The sequence below is a fragment of the Poecilia formosa genome, unplaced genomic scaffold (assembly GCF_000485575.1).
Source record: "Poecilia formosa unplaced genomic scaffold, Poecilia_formosa-5.1.2 Scaffold269, whole genome shotgun sequence".
NCBI lineage: Eukaryota > Metazoa > Chordata > Actinopteri > Cyprinodontiformes > Poeciliidae > Poecilia > Poecilia formosa.
Genome location: NW_006800208.1, coordinates 779,667 through 797,993, shown reverse-complemented (window position 1 = coordinate 797,993; position 18,327 = coordinate 779,667). Strand labels below are relative to the sequence as shown.

At 39.7% G+C, this 18,327-nt stretch overlaps 2 protein-coding genes across 4 annotated transcripts in view; both read left to right on the top strand.

The window, feature by feature from the left end:
* The first annotated feature begins 358 nt into the window (after positions 1 to 358).
* ccdc62 (coiled-coil domain containing 62) lies at positions 359 to 9,804 on the top strand. 2 transcript variants are annotated; one of them, XM_007570845.2, is made up of 13 exons: positions 361 to 827; positions 900 to 940; positions 1,088 to 1,219; positions 2,331 to 2,523; positions 3,379 to 3,545; positions 4,333 to 4,434; positions 4,516 to 4,687; positions 6,370 to 6,471; positions 7,000 to 7,088; positions 7,912 to 8,012; positions 8,228 to 8,363; positions 9,319 to 9,498; positions 9,588 to 9,804. In XM_007570845.2, the coding sequence occupies exons 1-13, from the start codon at positions 770 to 772 to the stop codon at positions 9,651 to 9,653; spliced, it is 1,539 nt and encodes a 512-aa protein (XP_007570907.1). In that variant the 5' UTR covers positions 361 to 769; the 3' UTR covers positions 9,654 to 9,804. The 2 variants fall into 2 exon arrangements, with proteins under 2 accessions (XP_016536597.1, XP_007570907.1); XM_016681111.1 differs by having other exon boundaries at positions 359 to 827; positions 1,088 to 1,220; positions 2,329 to 2,523; positions 9,319 to 9,804.
* A 380-nt stretch (positions 9,805 to 10,184) lies between these two features.
* hip1r (huntingtin interacting protein 1 related) overlaps positions 10,185 to 18,327 on the top strand; it is a 29,932-nt gene continuing 21,789 nt past the window's right edge. The window contains exons 1-18 of one of the 2 annotated variants that reach the window (XM_007570844.2): positions 10,185 to 10,419; positions 11,478 to 11,541; positions 12,308 to 12,450; positions 12,541 to 12,597; positions 12,824 to 12,904; positions 13,731 to 13,807; positions 14,076 to 14,137; positions 14,281 to 14,421; positions 14,505 to 14,562; positions 14,660 to 14,735; positions 15,079 to 15,216; positions 15,293 to 15,415; positions 15,702 to 15,885; positions 15,980 to 16,068; positions 16,155 to 16,271; positions 16,357 to 16,458; positions 17,492 to 17,686; positions 18,135 to 18,245. In XM_007570844.2, coding sequence (XP_007570906.1) covers positions 10,339 to 10,419; positions 11,478 to 11,541; positions 12,308 to 12,450; positions 12,541 to 12,597; positions 12,824 to 12,904; positions 13,731 to 13,807; positions 14,076 to 14,137; positions 14,281 to 14,421; positions 14,505 to 14,562; positions 14,660 to 14,735; positions 15,079 to 15,216; positions 15,293 to 15,415; positions 15,702 to 15,885; positions 15,980 to 16,068; positions 16,155 to 16,271; positions 16,357 to 16,458; positions 17,492 to 17,686; positions 18,135 to 18,245 — 1,899 coding nt within the window. In that variant the 5' untranslated portion in view covers positions 10,185 to 10,338. Of the gene's footprint in view, positions 10,420 to 11,477; positions 11,542 to 12,307; positions 12,451 to 12,540; positions 12,598 to 12,823; positions 12,905 to 13,730; positions 13,808 to 14,075; positions 14,138 to 14,280; positions 14,422 to 14,504; positions 14,563 to 14,659; positions 14,736 to 15,078; positions 15,217 to 15,289; positions 15,416 to 15,701; positions 15,886 to 15,979; positions 16,069 to 16,154; positions 16,272 to 16,356; positions 16,459 to 17,491; positions 17,687 to 18,134; positions 18,246 to 18,327 lie in introns of both variants that reach the window. The other variant, XM_007570843.2, reaches the window with a different exon arrangement.

Below are 18,327 nucleotides of genomic sequence, written 5' to 3'. Positions count from 1 at the left end.
CAATGAACATGTTTTCACACATAAATCATTCTCAACGTGTTTTTCAAAGCAAAACATTAATAAAAAATAAATCCATTATAGTGTTTTCTTTTTAAAAAATATTATCTTTTCATATCTGTCAAGTCTATTCCGCCATGCTCCCGTATTGTTATTTTCCCGTAAATATCCCGTATTACTTGATACATTTATGAATTTACGTCTTTGTATGTTGTTAAAATGTTATTATGCTCAACATTTTTATTTATTTATTTATTATTATTATTTTTCTATTTATTTATTTTTGCCAAAATCGCTTTTGGTCATTTTTTTAGTGAATATATTGACGAGTCAAAGAGAAAATGTTCTCTCTTTTATTTTGAAATTTATTCTGTATTAATCTGAAAAGCCGGGCTGGACGAGCGCTTATGACGTCGGGTCTTCTCATCTGTATGTCATTTTTCTCAAAAGTTGGTGAGACGCTTCGTGAAACTTATGGCAGCAACATAATTTGTCGTATTATTTCTACTACTAAGTTTTAATTTACAATATTTATATTAAATCACCTTCTTACTGTTAAGCTGCTGCCTTGGTTTAATCTAGACTATTTCACAGTTAACTTTGCGTCAGTAGCGGCTGCGATACGTTAACTGCAGTATTTTAAAGCCAGCTGTCAGCTTTTCCTCCCCGCTATGCCATCAGCTGAAGCTCAACAACGAAAATGACGCCGCAGGAAAATAAACACGGGCTGAATGTGGATGTGACGTAAGGAGCGGGAAACAGCTGTGACATCATGGACGGCAGAAGAAAACTGTTTACCTCCGGCCACAGCTCCTTTCTGCGAGCAGACGGTAACCAGCTGACACGTCACCGCCCCTGTCCATGTCAGTTCTCAGCCATGTAACTTTCATTGTTTGTTTCAGACGGCTCGGCTACACTGTGGCACAGCACTCCAGTTAAAGAGGTCTGGCTTTTATTGTTGTCCGTCAATTTGTGCAATTTCCGGTCTGCATATATTCAAATTGTACACAATTTCTTCAGAGGTCCAAATAATTGTGTGTTTGGGTTGTGTTTCGTAATGATAACTTTAAGGAGTGTCTTTGTTTTCCAGAAAGGTAGTGGTTCTCCACTTGATGGCAAACAGCCATGTGGTCCAGACAGAGGTTCGCCAACACAGTGGGTCCAGAGTTCTGCTGGAGTCCCAACAGATTCCTGCTGTGGTCACAATGTACAAGGTGCTGAGGTGAGGTCAAAACTTAGTTATCACCACGACTATGTGCAAGATGTGAATGATAAAGTTTTTTTTGTTTGTTTGTTTTGTTTTTACATTTTTGATTATTTAAATGGAACATATACTCAGACTAAAACATTAATGATGTATCTCTACCAAATATGGGAGGAATTTAAAAAAACATAATGGAGAGCTAAAAGCTAATGTTATAAGGTTCAATAGGGAATGATGGTAGTGAGTACGCTACACACAGTTTGTAAAATTATATTTTCAAATGTATTCCATTTAGATTTTAGCTTCCGAATAAAGTAATGGAGTATGTATATAAAAGTGGCAACAAAGAGAAATTGAATATTTTATATAATTTTACATATCTATTTTTAGGCCTTTTTAGGCCTGTTGCAATAAATAATAAATCAATTAATTGCGTGATAAGTTAAATTGAACTCAACAATTTCCATCTGAATGTTTTATTGTTCCTCTCTGGATGATAAAAGTCTTCAGTCTGGTGCTTTGGTCCCAACTAGCGCCTTTTTTTCCTTTTCTTTTTTTTTTTGAAGGACAGTTTTGTTTACAGAGACTTCATAATTCATTTTGTTTGTTGTTTCTGTTGTTTTATTTATTTTGGATATTTAAATGTCCTCCAGTTCCAGTGTTAAAAGTTCACTAGAATTTAAAGTTTATTTAATCTTTGTGATTGTTATGCCATTTCGAAATGATCTAAAAACAACATTATCGTTTATCACAATAACTTCTGGGACAATGATCTGTTTCTGTAAATATCTGACACAATTTTATACAGAGTGTAGAGAAGGAAGAGAGGATGGATGGATGGATGGATGGATGGATGGATGGATGGATGGATGGATGGATGGATGGATGGACAGAAGGTGGGATTATTGGCAGATGAATGAATAGATGGATGGTTAATAAACTTTCAGACGATGGGGTAGAGTACAACATCTGGAAATAAAAATATATTTCCATACTCACCCGTACCTTTAACACACATACAGTAAACCAAGCTCAATTCTTTTCCAGACTGCTCAGAAATCCAGACGGTGTTGGTTTATAAATTAATAAACCTGACTGCTTCCTTCCTCTTGTGATGTTTTCCATGAAGCTTCCTGTGAAAGACCTGAGTAGCTCCACCATCCAGAGGCAGAGGAGGGAGCTCCAGCTCCTGATGGCCGAGCTGAAGGACAGGGAGCGAGAGCTGAACGCCATGTCGGCTTCCCATCAGAGACAGCACCAGGCCTGGGAACAAGACCGTCAGACTGCGCTGGTGCTGGAGCGGAGGTGTTCTCGTTTGGATGGTGAGAGCACAGAATGCTGTTAAAGTATTATGTAAAAATCGACTTTTTACATAATACTTTCTTTACATCATGTTATTATGAAGCAATCTGATTGGAGGATCAGAGTGTTGCCGTGATTCTTTCATACATGGCAACCATTCAGCTGTGCAAAACGCCTGGGTGGACCTAACTCCGCCTTCAAGACGTGACTCCTCCTTCAACAGATTCCAAGCTTCCGCCACACAGAGCAGCTCTCTCCCACAACTTCCTCACTCAGCTCCTTCAGACTAGCCAGCAGCAATTAGCAAATACCTGATGCAATTGTGCATCTGCTGAACTCATTATACAAGCTACTGCTCAGTGCAACGCTGGTAAAAATGTTGCTAAAGGGTTAATAGAGGAGCCATGTTGGGATAACTTCCTGAAGGCGGTTTTGGAAAGAGCAGGAGTTTCTTCACAAGACAGAGACCCAATTTCAAGGCATTAGACTACAAAGTTCAGTTTCTTATAAGTTATTTGGCTTATATACATTTTTTATAAGAACTGAAGGCAACAAAGTTACTTGATTGTGCTATAAAATACACAAGACTGCCCCTTTAACTGATGTAGCACCAACCCGTCCCGTCTTTTTACTGGATTGACAAAAAATGCATGAACTGAATTACACCAACACACAGCAGAATGAGAAATTGTGCAAGTGTTAATCTTCTGAGACGAGTCACTATTATAATCTGTTTTCATGAAAAGCTTATCATCTCACCTGATACCATTTAGCAAATGCCTCTTGTGTTTGCGTGTATGTGCGTGTGTGTGCGTGTGTGTACGTGTGTGTGTGCGTGTGTGTGTGTGTGCGTGTGTGTTTGTGTTTTCTCACAGATGAGTTGCAGAGGTCCAACGAGGTGATCAGTGTCCTGACTAAACACGTGTGGGTTGTGGAAAGCAGAGAGAAAGAGGCGCAGACGCAGCTAGGCGACGCTAAGCAGCTGCTGTGTGAGCTGGAAAAGCAGCAGCAGCAAGTCAGCCAAAAGTGTCAGGACGACGAGGTAACGACTGTCTGCCGGCTTGTACAGCTGCTTGTATTCGCAGTAGTGGCAGGACTCCATTAAAACTTTTAATAGAGTTAATTATAACGTCTGTGGTTCAATGAAAAATGTATATCTACAAAATAATAAACATGTTCAATTCAGAAGCCCCTTTATTCTGCATAACTGTTGAATAAATAGACAAATGAGCTCAAGAACAAATATATTTGTTATTTTAATTTGTTATTCATGTTATTCAACCATCAGAGAAATGAGTATTATACTTATTTGGAAATGTGGCCTGTGGACGCTAACATTAGCATTAGAAGTGTCTGTGCTACTGCTACATGTGTAGCATTGAGATGGTATTTTAGGCTTGAATAATTTCTCTGATAGGCTAACTCCTTTTAGCAGAGCTTGAACATTACAATAGTCTTTTCCAACATTCAATCAGATTGTGTTTTGAAGCAAAAATTAACCCCCTGTGGGCCAATGGGAGCGGGTTTTTCATCCATTGCTGCTGTTTGTGGATATTGCTTGTGCGTTAGATTAGCGAATGTAGAAATGCTCAAATACATAGACTCTGGCCAGACTGTTTGTATGTGAAAAAATGTATATGCAATTAATTGCCTTCACAATTTTACAAGAGTTTGGAAAAATTGTGACCTATGCTGCGATTTTTTTTTTTCTTCCAGTTCCCTCCCTGATCCAACCTCAGTCCCAGTCAAACTAATATTAAAATTTTTTTTGAAGGCAGCCAAAGAAAAAGGGAGGCTGGAAAAATGAAGTGGTTTGTGATATTTTCCAGGCAAAGAACCAGAGCCTCAGCTCCGCTGTCGTGGCTCTGTCCACACAAGTTGGTTCCCTGCAGGTCCGAGAGGAAGAACTGAGTTCAATGCTCAAGCTAAAAGTAAATCCCTCAGACTCATAACTTAATCCAACATTCGTCACACGTGTGACCTTATTACTGCTCCGTGTGCGCCTCTGTCAGGACAAAGACGTGGTCGAAGCCTCGGGTCGTAACCTGGAGCTGTCGGCGAGGCTCCAGGACCTGGAGACGTCGCTGGCAGAGAGTCGCTCTCAGGAGAACAAGCTGCTGAGAGACTTGGAGGAAACGAAGCAGCGTTACAGAGAAGCTAAGCACGAGGTCTCCCAGCTAAGAGGTAACAAACTACGGCTTCATTCAGAAAACTGTGAAAGCTGCTAGTTTTTATTGGAGAAACAAATCAGATTTTCCAGTATTTGACGAGCTGATCACCACTTAGAAAAAAGAAGAAAACAAGGATTTTAAGCATGTTGGTCAGTGTGTGGACTCTTTCACAGCCTCATCTGTGATGATGCGACGTTACTGACGTGAAGTTTTCTGATTATTAAAGAACAAATTGTAACTTTGCAGCTGGCTCATGTTGAAGAAAATAACATGAAAAAATGTTTCTTGGCTAAATTATCAAATATGTGTGGACATAGTTTTTATTCTTTGAGTTAAGTAAAAATGTGTGGAAATGCATTTAATGAATACAAATTTTCCTTTTGAAAAGTTGAAGAAGTTCAAGAAGGTTTTAAAAATTTTGATTCAGATAAATGTCTTTTTTTAAAACAAGTTTTAGTTTCTTGATCTTGTTATCCAACATGTATAAGAGTTACTGAAAGTCTTTGTCTTTAGAAGGATGAATCTAGAGCAGGGTGCCCAATACGTCGATCGCGGAAGGTTTTGAGTCGATGTCGGCAGGTGACAATCTGAACGCCACCAGGACGCTGAGAGCAGCACGTCCTCTTCTGACGGGCTTATAAAAAATATTCACAAAGATCCTAAATGTTTGTAGCTTCATTAAAAAAGAATAATTATAAAAAAAAATCAACGAAACGTGTTAAATGAATAATCTCAGTAATTATTGTTTGAACAAGGTGTTGCGCAATTCAGTGCGTTTCGGTCCCATTAACAAAAAAAAAAGAAAAAAAAAGGCGACTCAAAGACCGACTGACGAGCAGAGCAGGAGTTTAAATGAGCTACTCAACCACCGCTGTGTTCATGAGAGGCTTATTAATAATCGAGGAATAAATATCAAGCCTGGAAACCTGATATTGTAACGGACTGAATGTTGTGTTTTTAACATAATCTCTGCTCGGCTTGTGAGGCGCAGGCGTTTACCACGGCAACAGGTGTGCTAAACGACAAAGAGACAGAGAGTAAAAAGGTAGGAGTGGTGATCAACCCGAACAGTTGATCACCTGTTCGGGTTGTTTTACCTTTGTCTAACGTTGCTGTGGCTCATCACACTTGCTGTAGTTTCTGAAAGTTCAATAAACGACAAACTTGGACTAATGACCTCGTTCGTTTGTGAGCATACGTCACAACAAACATCAAATAGGACAAATATATTTCATTAAGTTTTAACTAATTCTACATCGATAATTATGTGAAATTAAATTAATTATATCCCGACTTCCGAAGATTTGCCTTTACCCTTTGGTTAGTTTCTCATATTGAGGTCATCAAACCAAAGTTCAGATCTACCATGACTGACCGACACCTGCTGGTTTGCAACCAGCTTCTGACTTAGAAACCAGTAAGCTGCTCCCAGTGTTTGATCTCACTGAGGAAGAAACTGCGTTAGGTTTTCTGTCACTTTATTATTTCTGCTATAACTGATGCATATTCTCATACAAAATAAGTCAATAGAGTTTAATTTGCAATTTTTTGTCTTTGTGTCATGAGGTAGATCTCAAGCAGCTGGTGAGAGAAAAAGTAGATCTTGCTCTCAAAAAGTTTGGGCAGATCAGTTGTATCTCAGTATTTTCTTGACTGAGACGTTGGTGTTTAATCTGCGTGTCGCTGTGTTTGTAGCGGAGCTGCAGCAGCAGGTGAGTCAGAGCAGCAGGCAGAGAGAGGAGATCATCCGTCTGAAGCAGGAGCTGCAGCTGCTCCACACGGATCTGGCCCTGACTGGTACGTCACATGATCAGCTTCTTTCTCTGTAAACCCTCAGGCTGAGGCAGATTAATATTTCTCATCTGAGAGATTTCAATTCATCAATATATTACCTGAAAATGGTCTCAGAGTTTGTTTTTTGGATGGAGTGGGTACGATCCTAAGTACTTGTATGTGTTACCTTCCTCATGTAGCTGGATTCTTACAGCCATTTCACATTGTATTAAAAATCTTTGTTTTATTTTCAAACATTTTGAAAACCATGTATTATTTTTCTTCCAAGTCAGAATTCTGCACTACTCTTCATTGGGCAATCGCATGAAATCCACAAAAAATATGTTGCGGTTTGCAGTTGTAATGTTGAAAAAGTTCAGCATGCTCTAGTTTAGTCTTTTTAGAGCTAAAATAAAACTCCTCTCTCTTGTTCTGTCGCTTCAGTTCTCAGCAGGTCTGTCTTATCGGTGTGTGATTTCCATCTCTAGCAGGCGTGTCAGGAACCTCCGATTGTCAGATAAAGTCCAACCTGCTGATCTTTGCTGTTAACAGGAGAGGGCGAGAGCTGGAAGGACGAGCTGCTGGAGCTGTCTCGCTCCAAGCAGGAGCGCATCATGTCGGAGCTGCTCTGCCTGCAGCAGGTACAACAGAGCAGCTGCTGCTAAACGTTACTGAAGCGCTCTCGTGTCTTTTCCTTGTTCCTCCTGCTCCGTCTGGAGGTGATTTTCCTGTTGGTCTGCATGCCTCGCTGTGTTTCTGCAGCGCTCTCACTCTCACAACGTGGTTCCGGTTCACATAAAGGCTGCGACTGCAGGCATGACGTTAAATGTACAAACACAGATAAAATCCTGTCTTGTCCTCTACATCAGGGGTGTTTAACTCATTTCATTTTGGGCCAAATCAAGATCATGAATGTTCTTAAAGGGCCTGTTGTGCCAGAATCCATTTCTAAAACCCTTTAACCATCTGTTAAAAATATAAACAAATTCTTAAAATTAAATTATATTAAACATCTTTATATTATATATTAAACAATCACAAACTCCCTCCAGGAGTTTGTGATTGTTTTGGGGATTTTTCTCAAATTCCTGATTCTTGATTTGGAAATTTTTGTTTGCAAATTCTTGATTCGAGTCATTTTCAGGTCTGAATATGTAGGAAAAAATAGAGTATGGACAAGAGTTGTAGTTCTTAACTTTATTCTGAATCCCTTTGAAAACAATCCATCTACCTGTTTGTCTGCCAGATGCAAATTTTATACTTTAAGAAACACCTAACATTTAATTTAACATATTTATATGAATGTTCCATCAGTGTCTAAGCATACATTGAAAACTCAAATTTGAGCCTGGAGAAGTGTAGAAGTTTAACTCTGACTGGAGAAATGTGTTGCACTTTTCACCGTGAACGCCACAACAAGCAGCAGCAGCAGCAATGGTATTTCTGCTGGTGTGTGTTTTCCAGGTGTGTGAGAACCAGAGGAGTGACCTGCAGCTGCTGCGGCTGAACCAAGAAAGCACGCAGAGAGCTCAGAGGGAAACACACCTTCAGCGATTACCTAGCAGGTGACAAGAAAAATTTTTTTCTTACCTCATACCCCCAGGACCAACAAAAAATCTGAAATTAGAAATTTTTTGAGAGAATGTTTTGATCTGCTAGGAAATGACAACAATCATTGCTGAATGTATCTCAAAGTCAGAGACATCAGAGTGGATGTGGTGGAGCGTTGAGTCCTGCAGGTGTGACCGGCCTTAACGAGCTGAACGTCTTTGTGTCCCAGGCAGGACGAATCGGCCTGTAACTATGCCGACATTCAGTCCCTGAAGAACCTGAGACCTGATCTTGAAGCCTCACCAGTAGCTGGTGTTCACGACTCCGACACCAAACCTGAAGGCTTTCCAGCAAACATGACGGATGTAAGATATTTTATAAAAACTGTTTTAAAGGGACAGCATGGTGTAAAATTTATTTATTTATTTATTTTTTCAGTTTTGCATTATCTCATGTTATTCCCTCATCAAAAACACACCCGGAATGTTGCTTTGATTCTTTCATGCCTGTTTGATAAATCCCTTAATCTCCCATGGCAACCATTCAGGTGGTAAAAACGCCTGGGTGGACCTAGCTCCACCTTTAAGACGCAGGGGTCATTAACTTTTTTAAAACTAGAGAACCGTTTTTGCTTTCAGTCTGGCTGCATAAAACGCTGGTCTAGAATTGCAAACTTACATAATCTTTTGTTAAAAAAAAAAAAAAAATCTACTATAGGAAAATTATAGTAATTTTAAATGAGCCACAGCTTTATCTATTTTTTTCTTTTCTTTTTTTTAATAGAGAAGAACAAAACTTTTACAAAAATCAAACATACATTTTCATCTATGGGATGCTTATTTGTGGAAAACTATGTAAAGAAAAAAGCTGTTAATTTCCAATGCAACGACGAGGAAAACGATTATTACTGATACTTCTGTCAGGAATATTTGTCATTTCAGTATCGGCAGGTCAGGCTTTTTAAAGATTGGTAATCAGCGATCTGCAAGAAAACCGCAGTCGGTGCACCACTAGTCAAAAGGATAGTGAAAAATATACGGAAATATATAATATTGGTAAATAACAGTAAATGGCCAAAGCGGTGATATTTATATCAGATCATCATATCGATACTTTCTTATGGGAAACTATCATTGCAACCAAACCATCCTCACTGAGAGACATGGTGGTGGCAGTATCATGCTTTTCTTCAACAGGGACTGAGAAGCTGGTGAAAGATCAAAATGTTCAGGGGATTTAAACTGAACATATAACATACAAAGCACTTCTCTGGAGCTTTATGCGTTCTAACGACCGAGTCTCCTGTCCGCGCCTCATCAGGTTGCTGATCAGCTGTCGGCATGTTCTCTACAGCAGCCGCTGGGCATCTCCAGGTTGCTTCCAGGAGCTCCTGAAAGCACCAGCAGCTTGAGACGTCACGCCTCCACAGGTTGTAATTCCAACTGTGAGACCGCTCAGCCACACACAGCCCACCACCACCTGAACACCACGATACCCAAGGTACAGAGAGGGCGTGGCAACCTGGATGGCGTAAAAGCTCCTCTAAGTCTGGGTGTGTAAAGATGAAGCCGCTTTGTTTTCCCCTCCAGGCGAGTGACGCTTCACCCAAAGCCTGCCTGAAGCACAATGTCAGCCAGCGAGATGGCCGGGTTTGACCAAAGACTGGGTTTCCTCTATAAATCATGAACTTTCAACCTCTGCAATCAGAGCAGCGAATAAAACACAGTGTTATTGTTTCTGATAAAGAACAGACTCTGTTTTTACCTCAGGAAAAAATAAATTAAATGGCCTCAGTGTTTTTTTTGTTATCTTATTGAGTATTTTGTACATTTTTATAATCTATTGTTAATCTGATTTACCCAGCATTTCTTTTAACCATGAGTCGTTTTTACATAATGTGTTGTGTGAAGTGGAGATGAACTGAAACCAGTCCTGCAGGGCTGATGAGTCTTTCCAGTTCCACTGCCTTCACATGGTGACTCACAGGAAATATCTAAAGCTCTCTCTTGCTTTTACGTCTTGTTACCTGGATGATCTCACACTGCTTTTTTATATATATATATATACGTGTATATATATATAAAGATTTATCTTTTACATTTCATGTTCCCTGTTGTTATTTAACTTATCTACTTTTAACGTGTGGTTGTTTGTGCTCTGAAGACATTTTTTCTCCACTTTTAAGGTTTTATTTTGAAATCTTTCCATGTCATTTGGAACAAGTAAAAATCAAGTCCAACAGGAATGATCTGGTGACCTGACGTACCTTCAGTTGTTTTCTGTCTGTGAGGATCTCTGGACGTAGAAGTGTAGTCGCCTTGGGTTTATTCATCTGACAAAATGAGTAAAACGAAGAACAAAAATGACGACAAAACGGAGAAGGCCCTGGCTGCTGAGAAACAACAGTTTGGCAAACAGCAGGTGAGAATTAAAATTGCTTCTCAAAAGAGGAATTTTCTCTTTGTTTAATTTTATTTTCCCAAAATATGGTTTGACTTCAGCTTGGTGCCACAATATTCTTTGGTTGAAAAGTAATGTTCAATCAGAATGTATGTCCTACAGCTAAACTTTAATATAACTTCAAACATGAAATGTCTCACTTTGATTCATTATAAGCTGGTTCAGATATTTTTTAATTGGATTCTATTGAGTGGTTATTAACATTTTAGCTTTAATATGTTACATATCTTACATTTTATAAAAATAGACTTGTTTTTCCTGCAGGCCAAAGCTAACAGCTAGTCAGAATAAAAGCAAACTTATGCCATGCTAAAAAGTACAGCTTTTAAAATGTCTTAGTTGTTCATATCAGTACTTTTTAAATAAACCATCAAGTGTTAGATTGTAATTTAAATGGAAATGTGATTATTTCGATTAGATGACGAAGTTGGTCCATTGTGTCCATCATTGACCTTCACATTTCAAACTAATTGAGTGAATGAAGCTATACTGACTAAATCTTAATATAAAATAACATATTTTATTGTTTTTTGTTCTTTTACATACATTTCCCTCACAGTCATTCCAGTCAGTTAAACATAACATAGCTGGGGTTTTTTCAATTGGTGTTTCACATTGGAAGGTTATTGTTTCCAGTCATGGACAAACACAGCCTTCTATTTAAATAATCACAACTTTAATTAAAAATAAATGACAAAAACAAATGTGATGGTGTTTTAAAGGTTTCTAAAATAGCATTTTCATGGACCACTGTGAAATACAACAACTTAGTTTTCCTAATGTCCACTTTTATCTTAGCCCCCTTTGATTAGCCGTTAGCTTCATCTCTGTGAAAAAGAACTAGCTTTCATCCAGAACTGCTGCACCAATAGAGTCTTCAGCATGTAAAAATAATTCAGAATATTTTTCAAAGGTTACACTGAGTAAAGAACAGAAGATAACTGAGATCTTTTGTAATATTGTTCTGATCAGTTTAACTTTTCAGGCTTTAAGTGCTTCTCTGTTTTCATTTCTTTCAGCTCCAGAGCCTCAGCAAAATTGCCAACACAGCTGAAGTTCCACCTAAAGAGAAATATGTTCGCAGTATCCTTTAAAACTATACTTAAAAAAATAATAATATGCTGACTTTTAATCTAGTAAATGGGACATTTCTTTAATAAGGAAAGCTGTAAACAGTTTAGCACTGTACTTCTAGCATGCTAACATAAAGCTAGCAGCTTTTTGGTGTAAAATGATGGCTTCTTGCTGGAAAGCAGAAATTTTAGTTTTGCTTTCTGGATTCTAGGATTTTCTGCGGTCAAAGTTTAAACTTTCTTTTTATGTCTGGCAAGGTGTTAAAACCTTCAGTTTGTTAGGAGTAAAAATATATTTTTTGTTACAGCACAGTGCTTAAACAGTTTTTATTAGATGCTTACATAATGTCATTGTGAATATGAATATCAGTCATTTTAAACATGTTCAATTGGAGTAATAGCTTTATTTTTTTAATATCAGAGCTGAATGTGCAAATTTGAGTATATTGTGCATTTAAAACTCATAAATACAAACTCCTTGTAAATTATATTTCTAAAACAGTTCAGTTTTTAAAAACACCTCTCTGTTTTGCAATATCAGACATTCTAAGCTTCACTGCTGCTGAGACGGTACAAAATGATGACAAAAAATGTCACTTTGTGGGGTTACTTAAAGGGAAATCACCTAAATTATTACGACTTATAACCTTGAAAGCCTGTAAAAGGTTTGCAGATCTATGTGGCTTTGTTTACGTAGATCTAAAAGTAATAGATATGCTCTGATATGAATATCATAGGCATCTTGTGCATTGGGAGTTTCCCTAACATCTGTACAGATATAATTCTGGGAACTCACAAAGAGGGCGGAGCCACCACCTTCTGGTCATACGTCCCCAACCTGCCTCTGTCCAGCCAATCCCTGGTCAGCTGGAAGGTCTGCTACCTGCTGCACAAAGTGCTCAGAGAGGGACACAGAAATGTGAGTTAATCTCTACATTTGCTCAGCGTAACTTCCTGTTTACATTCATTACATTTAACCTCGTTTGTCTTTTTTTTCCCCGACCTGCAGGTCATTACAGATTCTCACAGACACAGCCGCAGCATAAGAGACATGGGAGTCCTGTGGGTGAGTCAGTGGATATAAGATACAAGCTTATAGTCTGATGCATTTAATCTGCACGTTTAATCACACAGAAAATTCAAAAGACCCTTTGAAATGCAGCGCAGTCAGCAAGTTTAACAAAATCCCAACATGCGCTTAATGAAAAGTTAATCAGTGGATTGTTTTTAAGAAAAACTACCAGGTTCAAATAAGCTGCTAAACTTGTAACCCACTGTCTGTGTTTTCCCAGGGAAACCTGCACGATCGATATGGTCACATTGTTGCCTTGTCTGCTAAATATCTCCACCTCAAAATGGAGTTTCATGCAAAGGTGATATATATTCATTCTGTCAACGATCTGCTATTCACAGTGAGAGTGTTTGTCTGTGCTTATCATCTGTTTATGCTTGAAAAGAGAAGACAGCAGTGTGAAAGGACAAAACCTAAACATAAAGTACTCTTAAGATAAAATCAAATATTTTATTATTAATTACAGAGGGAAATTAAATTAAATGTGTCTGGAGTTTTGTGTTTTACACAATTCAGCAGAAGAATAAACACCTTACACTTAGCACAATGTCTTTATCGGATCCTGACGGTAAACTGAGCCGAAAATAATATTTTATCCTGGAGCTGATGATCCTTAGATTGCTACACCGTCTCCAAATGTAATGTTTATGACATGTCATGTCAGTATAGATCATATATTACTCCACAATGTGAATGATCTTATTCTGCTAGATTAAAAGTCCAGAGAAAGCCCCTTTCCAGGCTCCTCCACCACTCGGCTCCTTCAGACTAGCGGCAGCAGCTGGTGGAACTGGGAGTCTGCTGAGCTTATCGTACAAGCTCCGTCTCAGTGAAACGCTTCTAAGAACGTTGTTAAAGGCTTAATGGGGGAATGTTGTGATGACTTCCTGAAGGCCGAGTGTCGGAAAGAATAAGAGTTTCTTAAAAAAACAGAATTTCAAGGCGTCAAATTACAAAATCAAATTTCTTTTAAGTCATATTTGACAAATATACATCATTTTTATAGCAACATAGTTACTTGATTCTGGTATAAAAGTATACTATGTGCCTGGAATATGAACCGTCCCTTTAACAAATTAAAAACGGATTAAGAAGCATGCCGTGTGACATGTGACGTTGTTCAACAGCACAAGGTGATTCCAGGTAACCTGGAGGCCTCTGACGACACCCTGGAGAGAGAAGCAGGAACCGACATGACCAAAGTGTAAGTTTCCTTCTTCCTGTCCTCTGCTGTGGGGTCAGCTTGTGTCACAACTATTTTATTGTTTTTGGAGGATATTTTTTTCCTCAGTCTTTATAGTTTTTTTTTATTATTTAATTTATTTGCCATTATTGCAACAAAGTTTTGCTCAATATGTGCAACTGAATGACAATAGAGCCTGCCTAATATTTTGTTATATGTTCTTTTATTTCTTTAAAAGCACTTTGAATTCCTGCCATCATCATGTCTTTATGTATTTATGGCGTTGTAGGCTGGATATGACTCAGGAGCTGCTGGATTACTTGGATGCTGGACTGAAGATGGCCGAGACGGGTGAGATTTCCACATTCAGTCCGTTCATATGAGAAAATGTGGCACGTATTGGTTAGATAAAGCGAAGGATCTATCATGTGTCCATAAGAACCTAAAACACAGGTTCACTTTATGTCACTGAAACTGACATGTTGTGTTTAAAGTTCTCCGTCAGATGGACGCCAACGGGGCCAAATCCACGACCCCGGCCGGTCAGTGCAGGCTGACGCCCCTCATCCCGCTCATCCTGGACTGCAGCTACCTCTACCACTTCTCTGTCCGGCTGCTGTTCAAGCTGCACAGCCGTGAGTGGTCCGCCTTTCGTTGTTACCTTGGCGACCTCTGCAGAATCACGTTCAGCTCTAACCGTATCCAAAAATATTCCCAGGCATCTCTGCGGATGTGCTCCTCGGACACAGAGAGAGATTCCGTGACCTTTTCACGAGGTCGGTCAGGACGACTACATCTGTTCATTAATCATTATATAATGAAACAGGCAGCACTGTTTTTTGTATTTACTTGTTTTCTTGTTTGATTTTGCAGCCTCACCCAGTTCTTCAACAGAGCCAGAGAAATTGAGTTCTTTAAGAGCATCATCCAGATCCCAGACCTCCCAGATGTAAGTGGAGATGAACAGCGTTGCACCGATTGAAGTTTTCTGGACGACCACTGATATTTAAAAAAACCTGACATCCTAGTTCCAATTTTGGCCTGTACCAACTACTTCTGTCTCAAAAGTTCCTAAGTCGGTACCAATGGGGTGACTGTTGCTAGACGAGCAATAGTGACCTGGTGGTCTTACCTTTGCATATGTAGATAAGACTGGTTTCACAGGTGAGTCTTGTTCGATAGCCAACATCCAAAACTAAGGAAATCAGGGCTGATTCATCGGTGCACCCCTCCTTAAAACTGTTTCATTTATCAGGTTTTCGGTCAGTAACCTGTTGATCCCCTCTCCACAGGGTCCTCCAAACTTCCTGCGAGCCGCTGCCCTGGCTGAGTACAAAAAGCCGGTGGTGCTGATGCCTGGCGAGGATCGTCCAGAGGAGGACGAAGTGGAAACGCAGCCAGAGCTCAGAGAAACGCCTCAGACGTCACAGGTTTGACGCTTCTGTGCGAGTTGAAAGAACACGTTTTCCCGTAACCCGCGCTAAAATGTGTCTCTTTTTCCAGCAGTACTATTTGGTCAGCCAGATGGGAGGACCGGAGGCGTCTCTGGACTACAGAGACACCGACAGCAACGGCTACAAGAGAGAGCTGGAGGCGCTGAAACCGGAGATAGAGCTCATCAAGAGTGAGGTGAGATGAGGCCCATCATGCACTGGGAGTCCAGAACCCAGAGTCAAAATCAAGCTTTTTTTTTCAAGCCAATTTATGACTTTTCAAAGTCTGAATGTCCCTTGTGTTTTTCTAGAAAATATCTAAGATTAATTTCAAAACTTCTATGTTTATTTCCTCAAACTTGCTCCTCCTCTTCTTGTAAAACAAAAAGAAACGTGTGGCGGTAGCATGACGTGTGTGAATACTTTGCATCTTACCTGCATTTCTGGTGCTTAATAGGATTTTTTTTCCCCGTTTTCTTCAGGCTCAGAAATCCATGATAGAGTTAAAGTCTCAGGTGAACCGTCTGGAGGCGGAGCTTCAGGAGCAGCGCTCCCACAGACAGGTCGCCCTGGTCGAAAACGAACACCTGCGGATGGAAGTGGAGGCTCTGCGCAGCGCTAACGTGGCCAACGTTGGAGCTCAGATCGGATACAAAGAGGCGGACAGTGAGTGGACGGATTTTTCTTTTAGTGTTGAGACTGTAAACGGAATCAGTCGGACGTCAGTAAAATTCTTCTTTTTCTTTTTATCTGTGAACAGGCAGAGCTCAGGCTGCTGAGGTTCGCTTCACGCAGCTCAAAGAGAGACACGCAGAGCTGGTTACGAGCCACGCCGACCTAATGAAGAAGGTCGAACTGAAGGCGTCGTTTGGTTTTACTCTCACAGCTGTTGGTGTTTCGGTTCTGACCCAGGATCTCTTTATGTCCTGCTGCAGAACGCAGAAACAGTTAAGATGCTGTCGAGTACAAAGGTCGTGCAGGACGACTTGCTGAGAGCAAAGCAGCAGCTGGAGAGCGAAGTGGAGAACCTGAGACTGGAGAAAAGAAACGTGGTGAGAACGTCTCTGACTGCTGCTGCTGAGATTATTGATCACAAAAAAACTGTTGATTTGGACTGAAGACTTAATTCTCTAACAGACGAGTCATCAGCAGCAGGAAGTCGACCGCCTGAATAAAGAGCTGCTGGAGCAGAGAGCGGAGATGGCCATGCTCCGCAGCACTCTGGAGAGTAAAGAGCAGGTAACACCGAAACGTTTCCTTTTTTCACGAAACCTTCCTGCATCTCTGACGGCGTGCCAGAGCCACAGTAGATTAAAAAACCATAAAACGCAGTAAATTTCTGCCAAAAATCTTAAAAATTTTGAGCTGAATCTCAGAAGTTTTCTTGGAAAAAAATGTGGAAATTCTCTGAGCTGCAAAAGTCTAACGTGAGAAAAAACAGCTGAGAAATTTTAAGATTAATCTTAGACATTTTCTGGAAATACGTAGAGATTCTCAAAGCTCAAAAAGTCGAAAATTAGTGAGAAAAATCTCAAACATATTGAGTTCAGTCTGAGAAGAAACTCTTGAGCTCGAAAAGTCAGAAGATTTCAATGTTTGAAACTCAGAAAATGTTCAAAATTTGAAAATTTCCAACTTAGGAACTCAGAAAATTTCCATTTTTTTTTTCCAGAAAAATTTTTTGGGGAGGAAATTTACTGTTTTTTTTTTGTTGTTGTTTTTTTCTGTCTATAATGGTCTTAAAATGCCGTCGTATTTATCACACTCAAACCAAAGTTTTTTTGGGAAAATGATTCTTCAAAAATAATTGAAACATTATATTTTAATGCATAAAGTTTTGCCTTTTTGACATTTTTTTTTTTATTTCTTAATCACAGAAACTTCATCAAAATGTAGCAACTAGTGATGAAAGATTTATCGGCACTAACATCAGTGTCAGATGATATCAGTCATTTTTTAACAGATCTGATGATATTAACAACAGATATTTATTTCAGTTTTGGTGCATTTATATATATTTTACAATTATTCACTAAATAATAAAGCATTTTCTGTTTCTCTCTCGTGACAATAATGCAGAATAAAGGACAGAGATGTAGAGATGCATCTCCTTGCATCTCTACATCTTTCGTCAAAAGCAACAAATTTGTAAAATGTGTGAATCTGTTTCCTGTTTAATCGTTTAGATCTGGGAGTTTTGGAAGAAATCAAACACTTAAGGAGTGATTTTCTTTAATCGTGGCTTTTTATCTTCCTCATGAATTCTCTCCAGGAGGGGACTCAGGTGAGCAGCAGCCTGACGGCGCTCCAGGCAGAGCGGGACCTGCTGCTGCGCTCCGCCGTGGAGAAAGATGCAGAGCTGTCGTCTCTGAGGCAGCTGGCCCAGCAGCAGCAGAGCGCCGTGGATCTGGAGAAGGAGCAGCTGAGACGAGAGCTGGAGGCCCTGAGAGCCCAGCTGCAGCAGCAGGTACCAGCCGCCGGCGTCACACCGACGCATCCGGGAGCTTCTGAGAACGGCCGGAGTTTGTTTTTGTTCGCCAAAGTGTTGAAAAAGAAAATGAAAAATATACTACCTCTATTTTTCTTTCTTTATTTTGAACTTTATTTTGAAAATTCTTTCAAACTTTGATTAATTCGAACCTTCTTTCAAAAATTCTTTTGAACTTTCTAATTTTCTTTTGAACTCTTTTCTTTCCTTCCTTCCTTCTTTCCATCTTTAATTCCTTCCTTCCTGTCTGTTTCTAGAAACGGCTCCATAAATTCATGCCAGTGCTCTCCGCTGTTTCTGGAACTCAGAGAAAACTCTGAGTATGAAGTCTGATCTGACGCTCTGCAGATGCTTCAGCAGAGAGAAACATCAGAAACTATTTTTCTCCACTCTTTCGCGTCAGATTTCCTGTTTTTGCTCCGTTTAGCTCGCCATCAACGCAGAGCAGAAGCTGGAGATCGACCGGCTGAAGCGAGAGCTGGACTCCACCAGAGCGGAGCTGACTCGAGCCAACACTCTCCTGCAAAGCAAAGAGATGGTGAGATGATTTCTGGAAACTCCTTCAAATGATCTCTTGTTTGCAGTTTATACACGTGTGTGTGTGTGTGTGTGTGTGTGTG

Coding starts and splice junctions, on each gene's coding strand:
- ccdc62 (XM_007570845.2), top strand. CDS start 770: ATGGACGGCAGAAGAAAACTGTTTACCTCCGGCCACAGCTCCTTTCTG. Junction 941..1,087: donor ACAGCACTCCAGTTAAAGAG/GTCTGGCTTTTA, acceptor TTTGTTTTCCAG/AAAGGTAGTGGTTCTCCACT. Junction 8,364..9,318: donor TTCCAGCAAACATGACGGAT/GTAAGATATTTT, acceptor GCGCCTCATCAG/GTTGCTGATCAGCTGTCGGC.